The 17,229-nt window shown below is 44.4% G+C and overlaps 1 protein-coding gene across 5 annotated transcripts in view; it reads right to left on the bottom strand.

Annotated features, from left to right (window-relative positions):
- Positions 1-17,229, bottom strand: part of COL4A6 (collagen type IV alpha 6 chain) — a 282,926-nt gene that overhangs the window by 44,061 nt on the left and 221,636 nt on the right. For all 5 annotated transcript variants that reach the window (XM_073798855.1, XM_033849132.2, XM_033849133.2 and 2 more), the window contains 8 exons: positions 15,380-15,496; positions 12,689-12,757; positions 10,968-11,003; positions 8,096-8,158; positions 7,246-7,281; positions 7,025-7,066; positions 6,017-6,109; positions 4,723-4,776 (listed from right to left, as the gene is read on the bottom strand). In XM_073798855.1, coding sequence (XP_073654956.1) covers positions 4,723-4,776; positions 6,017-6,109; positions 7,025-7,066; positions 7,246-7,281; positions 8,096-8,158; positions 10,968-11,003; positions 12,689-12,757; positions 15,380-15,496 — 510 coding nt within the window. The remainder of the gene's footprint in view (positions 1-4,722; positions 4,777-6,016; positions 6,110-7,024; positions 7,067-7,245; positions 7,282-8,095; positions 8,159-10,967; positions 11,004-12,688; positions 12,758-15,379; positions 15,497-17,229) is intronic.

Here is a 17,229-nt window from a genome sequence, read left to right as displayed (position 1 = left end):
GAAAGCAGAAAGAGCCTCTGGACGCTTGCTTTCTCAGAGAGAGGGTGTGAGAGACTGAGCTACAAGGTGAGCAAAAAAACATATACGAAGTTTAAAAAGGAAAAAAAATGTTAAAAAGCAATTTGTGTGTCGGGGTTAGAGCCAATAAAACATAAATGACTTGGCAAGATATTGGGCTGTAGGCTCAGCTTGTCTCCCAGCACAGGGAGGCCCTGTACGAGGCCCTGCTGAACAAGCTGTTCCAGCAAGATGTCTTGGGCCCCGGCCCCGGCCCAGTCAGTCGCCATCATGAGCTGACCAGCACCCACTGCTCCCTTACCCCTTGTCACCCACGGTCAGGAACGCCTCCTCAGAGCCTAGCTTAGCTGTTTACAGGCTGCTCTCTAGGGCCCTGGTCTCCTGGTATTTTGGGTTCATGGATGTTAGCGGCTCTGCAAAAACTCAACTTCAGTCACGTGGCTGGGAGTCGGGGCGGACAGCAGGGTGAAGAGGGGGGTGTGAGAAAAAGGCAAGCTGCAGACAGTAGGCTGGAACCAGGGGGCATCAGGCCCCGCTGTGGAGTGAAAGACACTCTGGCCCTGGGTCCTCAGAGGCCTGCTGGCCCGAGAGGCAGGCTGCCAGCACGGTGGTCACCCTCTCCGCCTGAGCTCCTCGCCCGGCCCCAGTGAGGGCGGTGGAGAGGGGCGAGGCCCACCTGCACAAGGAGGGCAGGAAGGCAGGAGGGAGGCTGAGGCCTGAAAAGGGGGACGGAGGCCATGGGGGAGGGGCGGGGAATGAGCATACTGTGGGGTCACATTTTGGAGGCTAAACTGCAGCGATCGGTTTGGCTTGGCACTGCGAGGGCGACTTGAGAGGTTAGGAAAGTCAGTCTCCTTGTCAACTCTGACCCTGTCACACTGCTGCTACTGCCCCTCAGGGCACCGGGTTGCGGTGGGGGTGGGGGTGGGGCGGAGGGGAGGGCTTAGCTTAAGTCTGTCAAGATGGGGCTCCTCCTCCGAAGGACCTACCTGAAGTGCCTGGAAAGCCTGGTGCTCAGCAGAAAGAGAACTCCCGCCTGTCCAGTAGTTGCCTCAGATCCACTCAATAGGTACCTCAGGATTCACCGCTTTCTTCCCTTCTCTCTCCCATCATCTGCCCTGTTGCCTTACCCTGCGTTTGCTGGTGCCTTGGAGGGCACAGAGGTATGTGACTCTCTCTGACAATCTCCACGGGAGCATCTGTGGCCTACACATGAGTGTGCTGCTGGGACAATGTCATGAAATGTGTGAAGCTGGGGCTGAGCCAGAAAAGCAAGGATGCTGGGTCACTGCAGAAGGGGCAAGGGAAAGAAAGTGAGGTCTAAATCTCTCAGGTTGGCCACTTGTCAGCAGCCCCTGCAAAGATCTGGGCTAGGATGGAAAGAAAACAAATGGTTGAAGGGAACATTTCAGATTCCCCAGAGATTTGCACCCTCAGCGCTGCCTTGTTTCTCAGTGAGTGTGGATAATTGAAAGCCAACGTGAGGGCTTTGGATTTGAGAAGTGTGTTTCCTCTGAAAAGCCCAGAGCATCTCAAACACGTCACCACCTTTCTTCTTACAACTATTCTGGCAGAAGTCACAGAAGTTACCTATAAATGTTCCCATTAAGCAGACAGAGATATTAGCAGCAAAGGAGTTATAGGATTTGGCCAGGGTTGCATGTGGAATCCACACCAAAGTGGCCTGAGAACTCTGGTTTCTTGATTCCCACTCTCTGAAAAGATGCTGTACCATATAAAGGAAGCTTTTTTTTCCACCTTGGATGTCTTTACAATCAACTGGGGTTTCTATTTGTCAGGGCACACTGTGAAACACTGGAAACGCTGAGCTTGAAACGGTATTGCAGTTTACCACTGTGCATTGCTGTCAGTCAGTGTGTCTTTCTTTCACAGGGCAGAAGGGAACGGGTGAAATTGCAGAAGGGGAAATCCTCTGACGTAGAACAGGGAAGGGAATGGTAAGGAGGGAGGGAGCGTGAGCCAGTGAACTGCAAAGCACCAGAGATCACGCAATCCACAACCACCATGACAAGAATGAAGTGAACAGTAGGGGGCAGTATGGTATGAGGAAAAAGCCTGGAGTTGGCTAGTATTCAAGAAAACTGAATTTCAGCCTCAGCTCTGCTAATAACTTGCTGAGTGGCTCTGGACAAGCCTCTTTACCCGTTCAGGCCATGGTTTCCTCATCAGTCAGGGATATAAACCCAGCCCACCTTGCTTACATCATAGGGATGATAAGAGGTGACTAGAATTTATGTGAAATGCTCACAAAGAAAGGTGCAGGCTTTCTTCCCCAGCCCACTTGCAAAGTACTCTATGTCTGTGCTGTCCAATCGAAAGATAATGTGAACTACTATGTTATTTTAAATTTTCTAGTAGCTTCATTAAAAAAGTAAAACAAATAGGTGAGGTTAATTTAACAACATTTTATTTAACCAAACACATCATAAATATTGTCATTTCAACACCGACGTAAAAATTGTTAATGAGATAATGTAGATTATTTTCCTCACACCTAGGTTTGGAAATCTGGTGTGTATTTTACACTTACAGCACATCTCATTTCAGACTAGCCACATTTCAAAGGATTGGTAGCTGTTATGTGGTTAGTGGTTATCATATTGGACAGCACAGATTTATACTTTGTAAAGAAACCTGATGAACATTGTGAGTTGGGCCTCAAAACAGTAGATATGACCATTGCCACATGACATATATACAGAGAGGTTCAGATACTTGAAGGCCCAGAGCTGGGGCTGAGGCTGAAATCCAGGTGTCCCGTCTCCAACACGAATATTCTTTCCCTTTATGATTCATTAGATACTGAGCTGATTAAAATCAAGGCCATTGAATAGATGGTTCTCTGTTGGCCCTGTGTCTCTATGGAGTGGTAGGGATCACTGTGGAAGTAATCTGTGCCAGTGGCTCTACTGGCTGTGTTTTCCGGCCACCTGGAGAGACCCAAAGTGTTTCAAAGAACTGCAGGGAAGCACCGGAGTCATCTCTTCCCACTTTGCCAGCAAGCCGGGGGCAGGCCTAGTCATCTTTGATTCATCCATTTCCCTCCTGACCCCTACACCCAATCCATGGAAATCTCATCAGCTCCTTCAAAACATATCTTGTAGTTTCAGAGATATATCAACCAAATGTAATCTGTGAGCGTCATTTGGATTCTGATTCAAAACCAGGTAATTATAAAAAAATATATTTATGAGACAATCATAAACCTGAATTCTGACTTAACAGATATTGTCATTTCTGATAATTAATTAGTGGTGATGAAATCATTATGTTTTTAAAAAGTCCTTATCTCTTAGAAATACTGAGGTATTTGTAATGAAATGCTACATCTGTTGTTGGCTTCAGATTGGCCGTGAGTTGCTAATTATTGACGCTAGGTGATGGGTACACAGGGGGACCATTATGCCACTCTCCCTACTTGGTATGTGTTTGAAATGTTCTGTAACAAAAATTTAAAACTTTTTACATTTTGAATCCATGTACTTCTCTCCATTTCCACTGCCATCATCCTAGTCCAAGCCACCACCATTCCTCACCAGGATTGTTGCAGTAGCCTCTGTTTGCTGCCTTCCCCTCCCCCCATCCTCCATAACCCAGCCCCCCAACTCCCACTACCACCAGAGAGATCTTAAAAATACAAGTCAGGGCCTTCCAATGGCTTCCCATTACATTTAACATAAAAGCCACATTTGACCTACAAAGGTCTCCATGATATGGCTCCTGCCTCTCTGCCTGGTTCTTGGCCTTGCTCACTCTCTTCTCCACCCGCTCACCTTCTTGCTGTTCCTCTAAAGCACTGAGCTTGTTCCAACCTCAGGGTGTTGACACTTATGGTTCCCTTGGCCAGAAACACTCTTCCCGACCTTCCACATGACTCGCTCCCTCATAATAAGCGATCCCTCAGAGAGGCCCTTCTTGACCACTCTGTCCAAAGGTGCCCATCCCATTACCCATCCACACTCCAACACTTTTACCCTTTTTTTGTCTTCTGTGTATCACTTACCAATATATGAACCTGTTCTCCTTCATTTGTTTACTTGTTGATTCTCTCCCCTCCCTCATCCCCCCCCAATTAGAATGCACTTTCCTCAAGGACAGGGACTTTTACTTATCTGACTGTTAGTTGCTGTTGCAGCCTTAGAGTCCAGCAGAAGGCCTGGCAAATAGGGGCCCTCAAAAAGTATTTGTTGGGTGAAAGAATCTAAGATACAAGGGCACACAGGAAAGTGAAAATAGGATCACTAACAGTAACTACCATTTACTCAACAATTGATACGTGCCAGGCATTTATTAAGCCCTTTTCATGCATATTATCTCATTTAATTCTCATAAGCACCCCATTATTATCCCTTTTTTGGTAGGTTAGGAAACTGAGGCTCAGAAAAGTTAAGAAACCTGTCCAAGGTTACATAGCTAGAAACTGCTGAAATCAGAAGTCAAGCCTAGGTCTGTTTTAACTCTAGAGCTTGAGATTATAACCTCTAAGCTGTATAGTCTCATAAAGAACCTAATGTCCCCATGGGTTTGAGAAACAAGACATTTCCTTAAATGCCTTCTAACAATGAAGATGGTGAAATTCTCTACAATAACCATAGGAAGGAGGTCCTCCTGTTAGCTTTCTATTGGTATAGCTTTTGTCCAATCAGATCCTTGAATACATGTTGACCAAATAGGGAGACTTACCGGGAGACCTGGAGGACCACTTATTCCTGGGAAGCCCTGAAGCCCTGGTTCACCCTGGAAAATCAACCAAAGCTTAGTGAGTAGCAGCAGGAAGTAGTGAACATAAAGGAGATAGTTCCCTTGAGTTACTTGGGCTGGGCAGTGGGAAACCATAGGGTATCCCAATTGGGACACCAGAGGCTGGTGCAGATTGCCTAGTCTCCACAACTAGTAACTACACCAGGATGTCTTAGTTTACGGAGCCCTTAGTAGTGTGGAAAGGACCAAAGTCCATGACAGGCAAAGAAAACTATCCAAAACAGAGTCTCAAATGCTCAGGCTAATTGGGAGATAGAAAAGATGATCATCTGCTTTCTTTCTAGCGGAAGAAGCTGTTCAGTGCGATTTCCTCTAGCAAATTACTGGCTGCAAAGACACCAATGGTTTTGGGAAAAGAGTAACAATTACAGTTTGCAAAGGGAAACATAATACTCTAATCTCTTTCCTTGATATGCTAATTTACCTATAAGTGCCATGAAAGGGCTCCCTAAGGTTTGGGAAAGATTAGGGAGGCAGGCAATTTTTCATATGCTCCCAAACTGTTCCCAACTCAATAATTACTTCCTGTAAACCTGGAGAAGGCCCGGAGCTGTTGCTTCCGCAAAGACAGAATTAAAGAAATGGGACTAAACACCTTCCCCTGCCTGGGTCCCTTGACCACAGGTGCAGGATCACAAAACTTAAGGAATCCCCAGGAAGGAAGGGAAGTCAGGTTATTGAAAGATATCTGCACACCTTAACAGCAAACAGTCATTCAAATACAACCACGTGTACATTCATATCAAAATACAGATTTTAAAATATCTCGGTTAAACAGGTCTACAGCTTCAGCCTTGGTAGTTCAGATCAGGCAAATTAGGGCATCTACTGCCACTTGGTGACAGCGTACACTATTTGCAGGGTCATCTTCTGAGGGCAAATAGTTTCTTTAAACAGATAACTTGAAAGCAACCATTATACCCTATTGCTCTGTCACAGTGCTTTGGGGACAACATAAGTATTGACAGGGTTGGTAGTTAGGAGGAAAAAAACCCAACTATTCAATGTTTGTTTTAAGTTATTCAGCATTTTGATAACTGAATCTGCAAAACAAACACAGAAAATAGCACTTGAACGAATATTCAGAAACCCAGTTAAGCTCATATCCGTATTACACAGAACCCTCTATCCTTCCAGTATACTCCGGTTATTAGAGTTGAACTCTGGTATTAATAGGAAAAGGCTTATTAACTTCTTGTTCTCAAATGTTCACTACCTTGGATCCTTTCTTCCCTTTGGGAAATCCCATGAATTCCAGTTCCCCAGTAGATGGTGGGGGTCCTGCAGGGCCAGGCAGGCCAACATCCCCCTGTAAGATCAATGGAAACATTAAGCAAAGCAGACACCACACAGATATTTCTCCGGAGGGTAGGTTTGTCCTCAGGATGTAATTCACAAATCAACTGTCCATGACTTTAGTCTCTTCACCCTCACCCTTGCATCAATGAGGAAACAAAGCTACCAGTCTCAAGGGGTGAAAAGAATTATAAGCCTGACCAGATGCATTTTGTACCAGCACTGCAGAGGGAGGAAACAAGATGGATGAAAGTAAATGGCAGGTTCACGGTTGCCATGGTCATGCATGAAAGGGTGTTTAGAAGAAAGCAAAAAAGGATTTGAGCAAGGTAAATGGCTACCTCTTGGCAATAGTGATCAGACTCTAATTGGTCCAATCATTGCCAAGAGCACAAGCAGAGGCAGTGAAGTCCGTGTTGGAACACTGAAGACTGGATTTGCTCCTTGAAGACAGTGCAATCTACAAGAGGCAGCCGCCAAGGATGGGGAGGGCAAGCTCCCAGTCTCCCTTGAGGCTCCTAAATCACTATACAGTTTGTATAGAGGGAAATAGGAGAATGAGGGAAGGGAAATAAAAGGGAATGATGAGAGAGGGTTAAGAAGGAGAGATAGAGGAGATAGAGGAGGAGGAGGAAGGATGGAGAGAAGCGAAGCAGAGAAAAGGAAAGAGAAGGTGACACAATATAATACAAATCAGCAGGGAAATACCCAGGTGGAAGGAAGAGAAAATATATCTCGAGAGCGTATGTTTGTAAGACATGTACATTTCACAAGCAGGAAGCAGGAAGACTACAATATTTTGAAGGAAAAAGACTACAGTAGCCTAGGCGTGCACATGCAGCCCTATCACAAGCAGGCATATGTGTGCAGCTAGACACATTTCTAGGAGCACATGGACTGCAGAGCGTATGTTCCAAAATTTATTTACCTTGACTCCTTTCTCTCCTTGGAAACCTAACCCCATATTCCCCTGAGGCACAGGGGTATAGGGAGGAAAAACAAAATCAATTACTAAACAACCTCCAGGAACTTAAATTGGAATGCAGTCTTTTTTACCAGAAAGTATGTTTAACCAGACCAGAATATCTCTGGGGAAACTAGAGTACTTAGCGGTAGGAGGTCAAATGCCCCAAGACAAAGTATACTTACATCAGGACCAGGGAAACCAGGGGGGCCTGGAGGACCCTAGATTTAAAATGAAAGGAAAGAGCGCTTTTTAGTTTCAGCCCCGAAGAATCTAGGCATGTTGAGAGTCACTGAAGATAAGTCCCCCACCCCCTTGGTGTGGTCTGGCTTTGGTGTAGCAGATTCTAGCTCCTTCTCCCTGGGTTCCTTTTATTAAAATCTCCTTTGAAATTTCCCCAGTTGACCTGATAACCACATTCATGCTAAGGTAGTGAAGACTTCATGTGTCATTTTCCCCATTAGGCCAGCACTTTTTAAATGATGACTTTTGGTGAAAGTAAAGCAAAGTAATCAGTGGTGGTGGGATTTCACACATTGGAGAGAGAACAATCTGGGGATGTGGATTTCCCAGAACCACACAGATGACTGGCTATGCTCTTCCTATAGCCAGTGATGGGAAATAGGTAGGTGGGAAGAGCTCTCCAAGGTGAAGTATTGAGAAAGATTTTGAAGCCGCCTCTGTGCTCAGGGTGGGTGATAATGGTGTGATTAATTAGCAATGTCTGTCGTGGGTAAGGAGAGTGGAAGGTCACAATAAACGTGCCGGGTATTAGCCATCCTTGGGCTATACTTTAGGTTGAGCTAGACTAGGAGGCTTTGGAGGCACAGAGTGGATGGTCAGAGAGACTCTGGTAAAAGAAGATAACAAATAGCTCCTTACAAGAGCATGCTTCACTTTAACCTCCTAGAATGGAAGTTGCCTTTCTCTGCTAGGAGGGCCTACATTTTATGGGCTTACATTTACTTCACGACCTGGTAGGGAAAGCATTCACGTGAATGCTGTGAACACGTGGTAGATTTAGCTGGTTCTTACTTGCAATCCTGGTGGTCCTATGGGTCCCACAGCTCCTGGAGATCCGGGTGCTCCTTGTGGGCCCTAGAGAGGCATGTTTTTATCAAGGTCAAAAAAGAATGGCAGTTTCTCAAAAAAAAAATATCCACAAGAATTGCACAAGAATGTTCATAGCAACTCTATTCATGAGAGTTAAAAACTGAGAAAACACGATGGCCCAAAACCTATGGGATGCAGCAAAAGCAGTTCTAAGAGGGAAGTTTATAGCAATACAATCCTACCTCAAGAAACAAGAAAAATCTCAAATAAACAATCTAACCTTACACCTAAAGGAACTAGAGAAAGAAGAACACACAAAACCCAAAGTTAGCAGAAGGAAAGAAATCATAAAGATCAGAGCAGAAATAACTGAAATAGAAACAAAGAAAACAATAGCAAAGATCAATAAAACTAAAAGCTGGTTCTTTGAGAAGATAAACAAAGTTGATAAACCATTAGCCAGACTCATCAAGTAAAAAAGGGAGAAGACTCAAATCAATAGAAATAGAAATGAAAAAGGAGAAGTAAAAACTGACACTGCAGAAATACAAAGGATCACGAGAGATTACTACAAGCAACTATACGCCAATAAAATGGACAACCTGGAAGAAATGCACAACCTGCCAAGACTGAATCAGGAAGGAATAGAAAATGTATATATCTATATCTATCTTAGATGTGTATGCACCTATTAGCAGAGCTTCAAAATACATGAAGCAAAGACTGATGGAACTGTAGGGAGAAATAGATTAAAAAATCAGTGAGGACAAAGAAGATCCATTAGGTCTGTTTATATTTTGTTTAGTTGTTCTATTAATTACTGAGGGAGGGATGAAATAGATAAATTCATGATTCTAGATGGAGATTTTTTTTTTTTTTTTTTTTGCTGCCTGCAGGGTCTGTACTGATATCTCCTGTTTTATTCTTTTTTTTTTTAATATCTTTATTGGGGTACAATTGCTTTACAATGGTGTGTTAGTTTCTGCTTTATAACAAAGTGAATCAGTTATACATATACATATGTTCCCATATCTCTTCCCTCTTGCGTCTCCCTCCCTCCCACCCTCCCTATCCCACCCCTCCAGGCTGTCACAAAGCACCGTGCCAATATCCCTGTGCCATGCGGCTGCTTCCCACTAGCTATCTACCTTACTACGTTTGTTAGTGTGTATATGTCCATGACTCTCTCTCACCCTGTCACAGTTCCTAGATGGAGATTTTAACATCAGTACTCGCCCCAACCAGCTGAATACATAGTCTCTTCAAGTACATATGGAACATTCACCAAGATAGTTCCATAGGTTGGGCCATAAAATAAAACTGAACAAATATAAAAGCATTGAAATCATCCAGAATATGCTCTCTAACTGCAATAAAATCAAACTAGAAATCAATAATATAAAGATATCTGGAAAGTCACAAATTTGGGGAAATTAAACGCCACAAGTCTCCATGGGTCAAAGAAAAAATCCGAAGGGAAACTAGAAAATATTTTGAAATGAATGATGACAATATTGAAAGCAAGAGAACGAAATCTGAAGAGAAAGATGGTATGGGAAAATGCATGGCCCTGTTAAAGCTGGGGAGCAGGAATAAGGTGATATGTGCTTAGGTAAGGGATGGAGAGGCTAAGTGAAGTTGAGACTTAGGAGGGAGAGAAAGTAGGGGTTCAAAGGTTCCCCAGGAATATATGAGAGTAGAACATTGCTCTGACAGTAACTAATAACCTGTGGTCTCCTTACTGATCACAAAACTCTTATCCGGCCAGGAACCCTCCCCCCTCCCCAAATCTAAGTGGTTTATTTATCATGTCTGTATATGCATACAAACGCTGTACTTCTGGGGGCAGGGAAAGGCATCTCTAAGAGAAGTTATGCAGCAAATACACTGGATGTTATTCTACAGAATTAGGTAACACACCATCTAAGCCAATGCTGTTTCACTCTAGGAGACCTCTATGCCCTTGGTCCTCACTCATCCCTGTTTACATGTGCGCTTGCTCACACTACTCTCTCTGTTTAGAAAGCTTCCTCCCATTGCCAGTCAGCCTAAATGTCACCCACACTTTTCAGAGGCTACCTTCTCTTAGATATAAAGTTTCTCATGATGTAGCCTTAGGTGGACAGTATCTCTTTCTTGATGATGTCAGTGGAATCCTTACGCCACATTCCTACTAGTTTTTCACATCCTGGGGTGGGAGGTGGCTGTGTGTGTGTGCAGAGACCGTGTCTGAATTGTCTCAGGGATCACTCCTAGCCCTTTGCTCAGTATCTGTTCTTCTCAGTATCTGTTCTGGAATGGAAGAAGAAAGGAAGGAACCACGATACAGGAAAAGAGGAGAGAAGGGGCCTTTATGAAGCCACTTCAAAGGAAAATGATGACAATGTGGAAAGTCAAGGAAAAACAAAGCTCTTATTAATACAACTCATGGCCTTTCATGGACTCACTCTTATTGAGTCCCTAAAAAGAATTTCTACGTGGAATACCTTTTAAAGAAGAGTGTTTTGCTTCTTTTATTTTACCCACAGTACTCTGAACACACAGAAGACACTTAATAAATGCTTGCCAAATGCCAGGCAAAATTCTTTCCTAATACATCCCAGGGAGGATGCAGGTCCCTGGCCGAGAGGTCTGAAAGCCAGCCTGCCATGTCACTGGAGGCAGACAGTCCATCCTCTCAGTACTTTCTCATTTGGCAAATGTCGATAGAGTGATCTATTCTACTTTACCTCTCTGGATTGTCCTTGAGAAGCTCTACAAAGACCTTCGAACACCGTAGAGAGGAATGAAAAGGGGTCGTTGGTACTGTTGACTAGAAAAACATTGGGAGCTCAACACATAGGTAACAACTTACAGTGATTCCATCCAGTCCGGGCAGCCCAGGCTCCCCCTGAGAAACAGACAAAGGCAGGACATTGAAGAGATGAATACATTAAGCTTGTGGTATTTCACAGATAACTGACCTAAGATGCAATAGGCATAAAAACGCATCACTGAAGCTTGGGCCTCCTCTGTCAAGGTCTTGTGTTTAAATAATGCATGAATTGGAGAGATTCAACCATCTACTTTTTTTTTTCCTAAGAAAAATCTAGACTCTAGAAGAAAAATATTATAGCCTTGGTTGAACAGGAATTCATATTTTACTTGGATTAATTAATTTTCACCTTTGCTAGGAACTTATCAATTAGAAACTGCTTCTGCGGGCTGGTGATTTTCCTGCTCTTTCTGGAGGAAAGCAAAGCTACCTTCCAGCGTACCTTCATCCCCAGAGAATCTGTGCCCATATGTATACAACGCAAATCAGACATTTCAAGGGAGAATCAATAGAGCATGTAGTCTCTGATTACGTTTTAATTACTTTGCAGCATCTTAAGTCACCGTAGGAATCTGTACTATAACCATCTTGTGGAAATTGCTGTGTTCCGCTGGGTCCAGAGTCTCTTTGGTTTTTGGCAAAACCATTTAATCAATGTTTGCTACAACAATGGTCACATTCTGACACCTGCTAGTCTTACCCCGCTTGGCTTATAGTGAAAAATCAGCTCTCTGCAACCTGGGAAGAGCACTGCCTGGGTTTTAGCTCTTCGGGAACCTGGCTTGTGCCTGTGAGCGAGTCACATAGCCTCAGGCTACCTCAGTTTTTCTATCTGTAACATGAGCAACATGAATCTGACAATCATGAGGTCCTTTCCAAGTCTAACATTCCATCTTCAGCTATGGCTTCTATAGCCAAGAACCCAAACCCTGTACCTTCTTCAGTTCTCAGCTACCCACACCCATCACTGCCTTCCAAAGTGATTTCCAATATTTCTGGCTCTGTGCATGGGTGGAAGACAGAAAGATGCCATCTTCAGCTGAGTGAGCTCGGGCGCATCTTCCCCTCAGATGTTGCACACATAGATTCCCGTCTGCTCCCAGGGAAATGATGGGCTCCCTTCCCACTCTGCAAGGGATTAGGGTCAGTCATTTGGCACCAGAGTTTACTGAAGGCCCACAGGATACCAGGCAGCATACGTCAAGAATACAGCCACAAGAATACAAAAGGTTCTTGTCAATTCCAGGAAGAGATGAACGTTTCCAGCCAGCTGTAGGGTTGATGGGCAACTTTCGTAGATAGCCAGGAGCCCAGCGAGGGTGATGGCTGGTATGCAGGTACAGAAAAGGGCGGAGCCATGATCCTGGGCTGGTGGCCATGTTAAGATGGGCAGAGACATACATGGCTTCAAACCAAGGTATGCAGACATCAAAGATTCTGTAGTAGACAGAAGGTATCTGCCTCCAGGAAATGTCTCGGCTTGTCAAGGAAAACGACACCCATGCAAACAGTTTGTTTGCTGATCTGTCCCCTATTTTTGGCCTAGATCTTACAAAGCAAATCTTTTTGACAGTATGGTTGCAAACATTTGTCAATGTTTCCACCACAAAAAGCTCTGGATTCTTTTAAAATCCAGCTTGGTCTGCTCCTTAAATAGAGACACAGATGCTAGTTCTGGAAATGTTTTCATTGGATGTGGGGCTCCATCCCGGGGAACTCAGCTTATAGCCTACTCAGCTGTCTGCCTTAGAGGCTCTTACCTTCATTCCTTTGAAACTATCTTGGGCAAGGATAGGTTCACCTTTAGAGCCTTTCTGACCAGGAAGCCCCTGAGCAAAATAAGAAAATTTTGTGAAAAAATGCACGCACGCACGTGCGCGCGCGCGCACACACACACACACACACACACACAGTATTGTTAATAGTGTGATCTGATCAGACAGAGGATGGAAAAGCAAGAGCCTGAAACCATGTGGCTTAGTCTATGGCAGAGTTGGCCATGCTAAAGGGGCAAAGTACATCCCCTGAACTGTGCTGTGTCTCAGAGCTGCATGCCTGCTCCCCCAGCCTCCAAGTCAGAAGTCTGTAAAGGGATTAGAAAGTAGACTTTGAATCTATTCAGAGTACCAATCTGAACATCCACATATAATACACATGCCGTTTATAAGCCTATAGCTCACCTGCTCCATATCTCACAGGTACAAGTCACTGACAGGGACTAGGTCTAGGACAGAGGTTAGTGGACTTTTTCTGTAGAGAGCCAGATAGTAAATAATATAGGCTGTGTGGGCCATATCTGTGCTCTGTTTCATGTTCTTCTGTTTTTCTTCACAGTCTTTTAAAAATGGAAAAACAAGCCATGGGACAAGGGTCCCATGGGCCAGTTTGCAGACGCCTGGTCTAAGATATAGCTACAAAACCATCTCCATCCTGTGCTTCTACCATACAACTTCAGTTTCTACACCTGTCTAAGAGGCTGGTGTGTCTCACTGTTAACATGGAAAACAGTTCAAAGTATGCCCAACCCATCCAGTCAGCCAGACTTTCAGTGGCAGATGCCACCTAATGTCTGCTAGATGTTGGCCTCCTGGGGAAAATCAATATCCCTATACCTAAGCGGAAGTTGGGATTAGTGTTGGGGGTAGGGCTAAGCTCTGGGGACTGAAGCGTTGATTGAACGATGGATTCCTGAGTTCAAGGTCCACAGGTATAATAAAAGTACAATGTGGTTCCAGAAGCGCAAACCAGCTTCTTGCCTAACACTTCCAATTTCCCCTTATTCTCACGGCCGCTACTTTCATCAAAGAAGATTCAAAGGGTATCCATTCAGTATTCGGCAGGGTTAGTAAGGTTCAGCTTAGTAAAATACACACCCAAGTTCCTATTCAGGCTTAAGGAGAGGTTTAGGGACAGGACTAGGTTTTACCCTGGTCCTTTGGCTGTCAGGGGCTGTTTATTACCTCAAAATTCCTTTTCTCCCTCTTGGGGGCAGTGATTCCTTACTTTGCTGGATTTCCATTGTCTTAACACAGATGTGATCTGTTTTCCTCCCCTGTTGCCATGGCAGTGTTTGGAGGCCTCTGTGACTCAACCAGCTCATACTATGTTGGTAATACATCTTTCTCCCCCACTCCCTGCTGCATATTGGTTTGGTCCTTAGTTGTGAAGGTCCTTATGCCAATCTGGCGCTTGTGCCTTTCTCCGTCTCACCTTCTCACGTATGCACTCACACCCACAACTTGGTCACTGAAGGCAATTCTCTTCCAGTAAAACGCCAATTAATTCACGTAGCTATGGAGTCCAACAGATCGTGTAATTTCTAGCTAAATGTATCACATCAGCACCCTTACTCTCTTAGATTATTTCAAATGAGGTTGAGAATGGGCTTGAAATGTGTTATTTTTCTCTTTCCAGCCACTCATAAAAGTAGCCTTGCAAGGGCATGGTATCTTTTAGAGATCTTTTTTTATTTTTATTTATTTATTTATTTATTTTTTGCCGTATGCGGGCCTCTCACTGTTGTGGCCTCTCCCGTTGCAGAGCACAGGCTCCGGATGCGCAGGCCCAGTGGCCATGGCTCACGGGCCCAGCCGTTCCGCGGCATGTGGGATCTTCCCGGACCGGGGCATGAACCCGCGTCCCCTGCATCGGCAGGTGGACTCTCAACCACTGCGCCACCCGGAAAGCCCTAGAGATCTTTTAGATCCCAATATTTGAGCTCTATCTGGATGAATGGAATGAAATAAAAGTGATGACACCAAGATCCAATAAACGTCTTAACAATCCCAGAACTGAGGGTTGTGATGTGGGGAGCGGGTGGGAAGAGGGAAAACTACGTCAGTGTAGAGCAGGATTTCTCAACCATTTCTCACTATTGATACTTTGGGACAGATGATTCCTTGATGTTGTGATGGGGGGCTATCCTGTGCCAGTCGCACACCCCCAGTTATGAAGACCAAAAGTGTCAATAATAACTGTCAAATGTCCCCGGGGGTGGGGCCAGGGCAAAATCGCCACTGGTTAAGAATCGCTGGTAGAGACCAAGCTTGCCAAGCCCTTTGGGTCACTGTTAGTGCTCCCATGATCCCATGTAAGCCTTCCAAGTACGGCACCTCCCCATATCGTCTAATGTGGGAAAATGTCAAATAGCCCAAGTGTGTACTTTGCTCTAAAATTTACTACAGTCTTTTCATAACCTTGCCAACTCTAAAAGCATCATTAAAAAAAACCAAACCCTAAGTAGTGCAGCATGTGTACACTTCCCTGAAACTGGTATTCTTCTTTAGACTTTTAATGTCGTGATGCTACCAGCACAGACTCCTGCATTGGACAAGGGTCTGCAGTGGTTGCCCCTCGGCTACTTAACGAGCTCTCCAGAGAAGCAGAAGATAGGGCACACTTGGAGGCAAGCAAAGACATTTGAAATAATGTACAAAGATCTGACAGCATACGGGTGGTCCGAGAAGCCCGGGATAGCCATCAGGGCCTGGAAATCCAACAGCTCCTTGAGTTCCATTACAGCCATCCAGGCCAGGTGGGCCTCTGGGTCCTGGCTGTCCAGGGTGGCCCTGTTCAAAGAGAAAGAAGGGATCAAGTCAGCCACAGGACTCTCAGCTACTCCAAGCTCCACAGCGAGAGAAGTCAAGGATGCTGTCAAACTCTGGCTCCTTGCCCACTCCCTTTGCCCCATCGCCTCTGCTGCCATCGCTGTTCATTATACTCAGGTGTAGGTGGCTGATGACAGCTCAGTGTTACCCCTCCCCAAAAGATCGATGTTTTTATAGGATCCAAGCTGAAACCAAAGGGATCAAACGTGAAGAGATGGGCTACACAGGGTGCTGCAACTTCACCTTCCTTCAGTACAAAGATGTACTAAGATGTACTAAGATGGGGCTTAGCTGCCAGGCAGCTGGACTGCTACCAACAGGGAATCATGCCAGGCCTTGGGAATTCCTCAGAACAGACTGGAACCTGGGCAGCCTGGCACGGCTTTCTGTATTGGAAGCTCTGCATGGGAAATGAGGCTGGATTTTGGTCAAGAGCAGAAGGAGTTTCCATAGCACCACCTCTCCTGAATGCTGCTTGGTCAAAAATAAACAAGTCAAGGAAGAACCACACTTTGAACCTTATTTTGTCATTATCTCACGTCATGCTATTGCTTCAGTCAAGGAACTGTATCTTCTCTTCTTCATACTCATTACTGAGGCAGTTGTTTTGCTGGGGAATCAGTAATCATTCACATACAGTTGGTGTCTGAATTCAATAATTCTGTGCTTTCTTGGTGCACAGAATCTACCTCTTTTTAGGAAATATATCTTTTTCAATCTATCAAAAGCAGGTTGTGTGTTGGGTATGGAACAAAGAGATGACCTGAAAGACCAAAAATCTAGATGGGTCAATAAAAGGTAGACTCCCACCCTCCCATACACACTTTTAAAAGCCATATATATATACACACACACACACACACACACACACACACGCACACACACATACATACACATATATATATACATGTATATACATATATATTTTTTGGCTTTAAAATATATATAAAATATATATTTGGCTTTAAAAAGTATATACATATATGTATACTATATATGTGTATATATTTAATGATTTGAGGGAAACATGCCATGTGTTCAAAAATCAACTTTTCAAATTATTAGAGGAAACAACCTTTTGTCAAATGCTTATTGTGAGAATGCGCCACAGAATTCTGTTTCATTGTCATTGCTATTATAGTTGTAGGAGATAGATGATATGTTAATGCAAGAGTATGAGTCTAGACTGCTGGACTTATGGAATGCAGAGTCCAGAGGAGTGGTCAATAAACATATCTTTGCAATAAATCTGTTATAAGCTGTGCCTCTCCGGACTCAGGTGAGGAGTTTTATTTGCACTGGGGAAACTGAGACAGCTTACTAGAGTCATCAACATCTTATTACCAAATGAGATGGCTATTCCTGTTTGCCCTGAAGATCTACACTCTACCTTCCCTAGATCTGTGCCTTGGGAGGCTGACCTTCACGGATGGTACTGTCTAGGCTCCCTTTCCCTCTGTCTTCCAATTATATTTGGTCACTGGGAGGCACAAGCAGGAGATGGGAGAGCACGAGAAGGACGAGCACAGATTGTTTATTTCTCCCATGCCCTCCCTCCTTGGCTATATTTCTGGCAGTGGCCACATTTCTCTATAATCTTAGCTCCCACTGGGCAACTGTTATTCCATGGCTCCAGGTCTTACAGGGTTCCAGTATTACCATTCCTCCTTTCCCCTTTGGGACTAGGGGTGGTA

This window comes from Tursiops truncatus, chromosome X (assembly GCF_011762595.2).
Source record: "Tursiops truncatus isolate mTurTru1 chromosome X, mTurTru1.mat.Y, whole genome shotgun sequence".
Taxonomy (NCBI): domain Eukaryota; kingdom Metazoa; phylum Chordata; class Mammalia; order Artiodactyla; family Delphinidae; genus Tursiops; species Tursiops truncatus.
The sequence above is the reverse complement of the archived record's forward strand: the minus strand, read 5'-3'. Positions and strand labels throughout refer to the sequence as shown.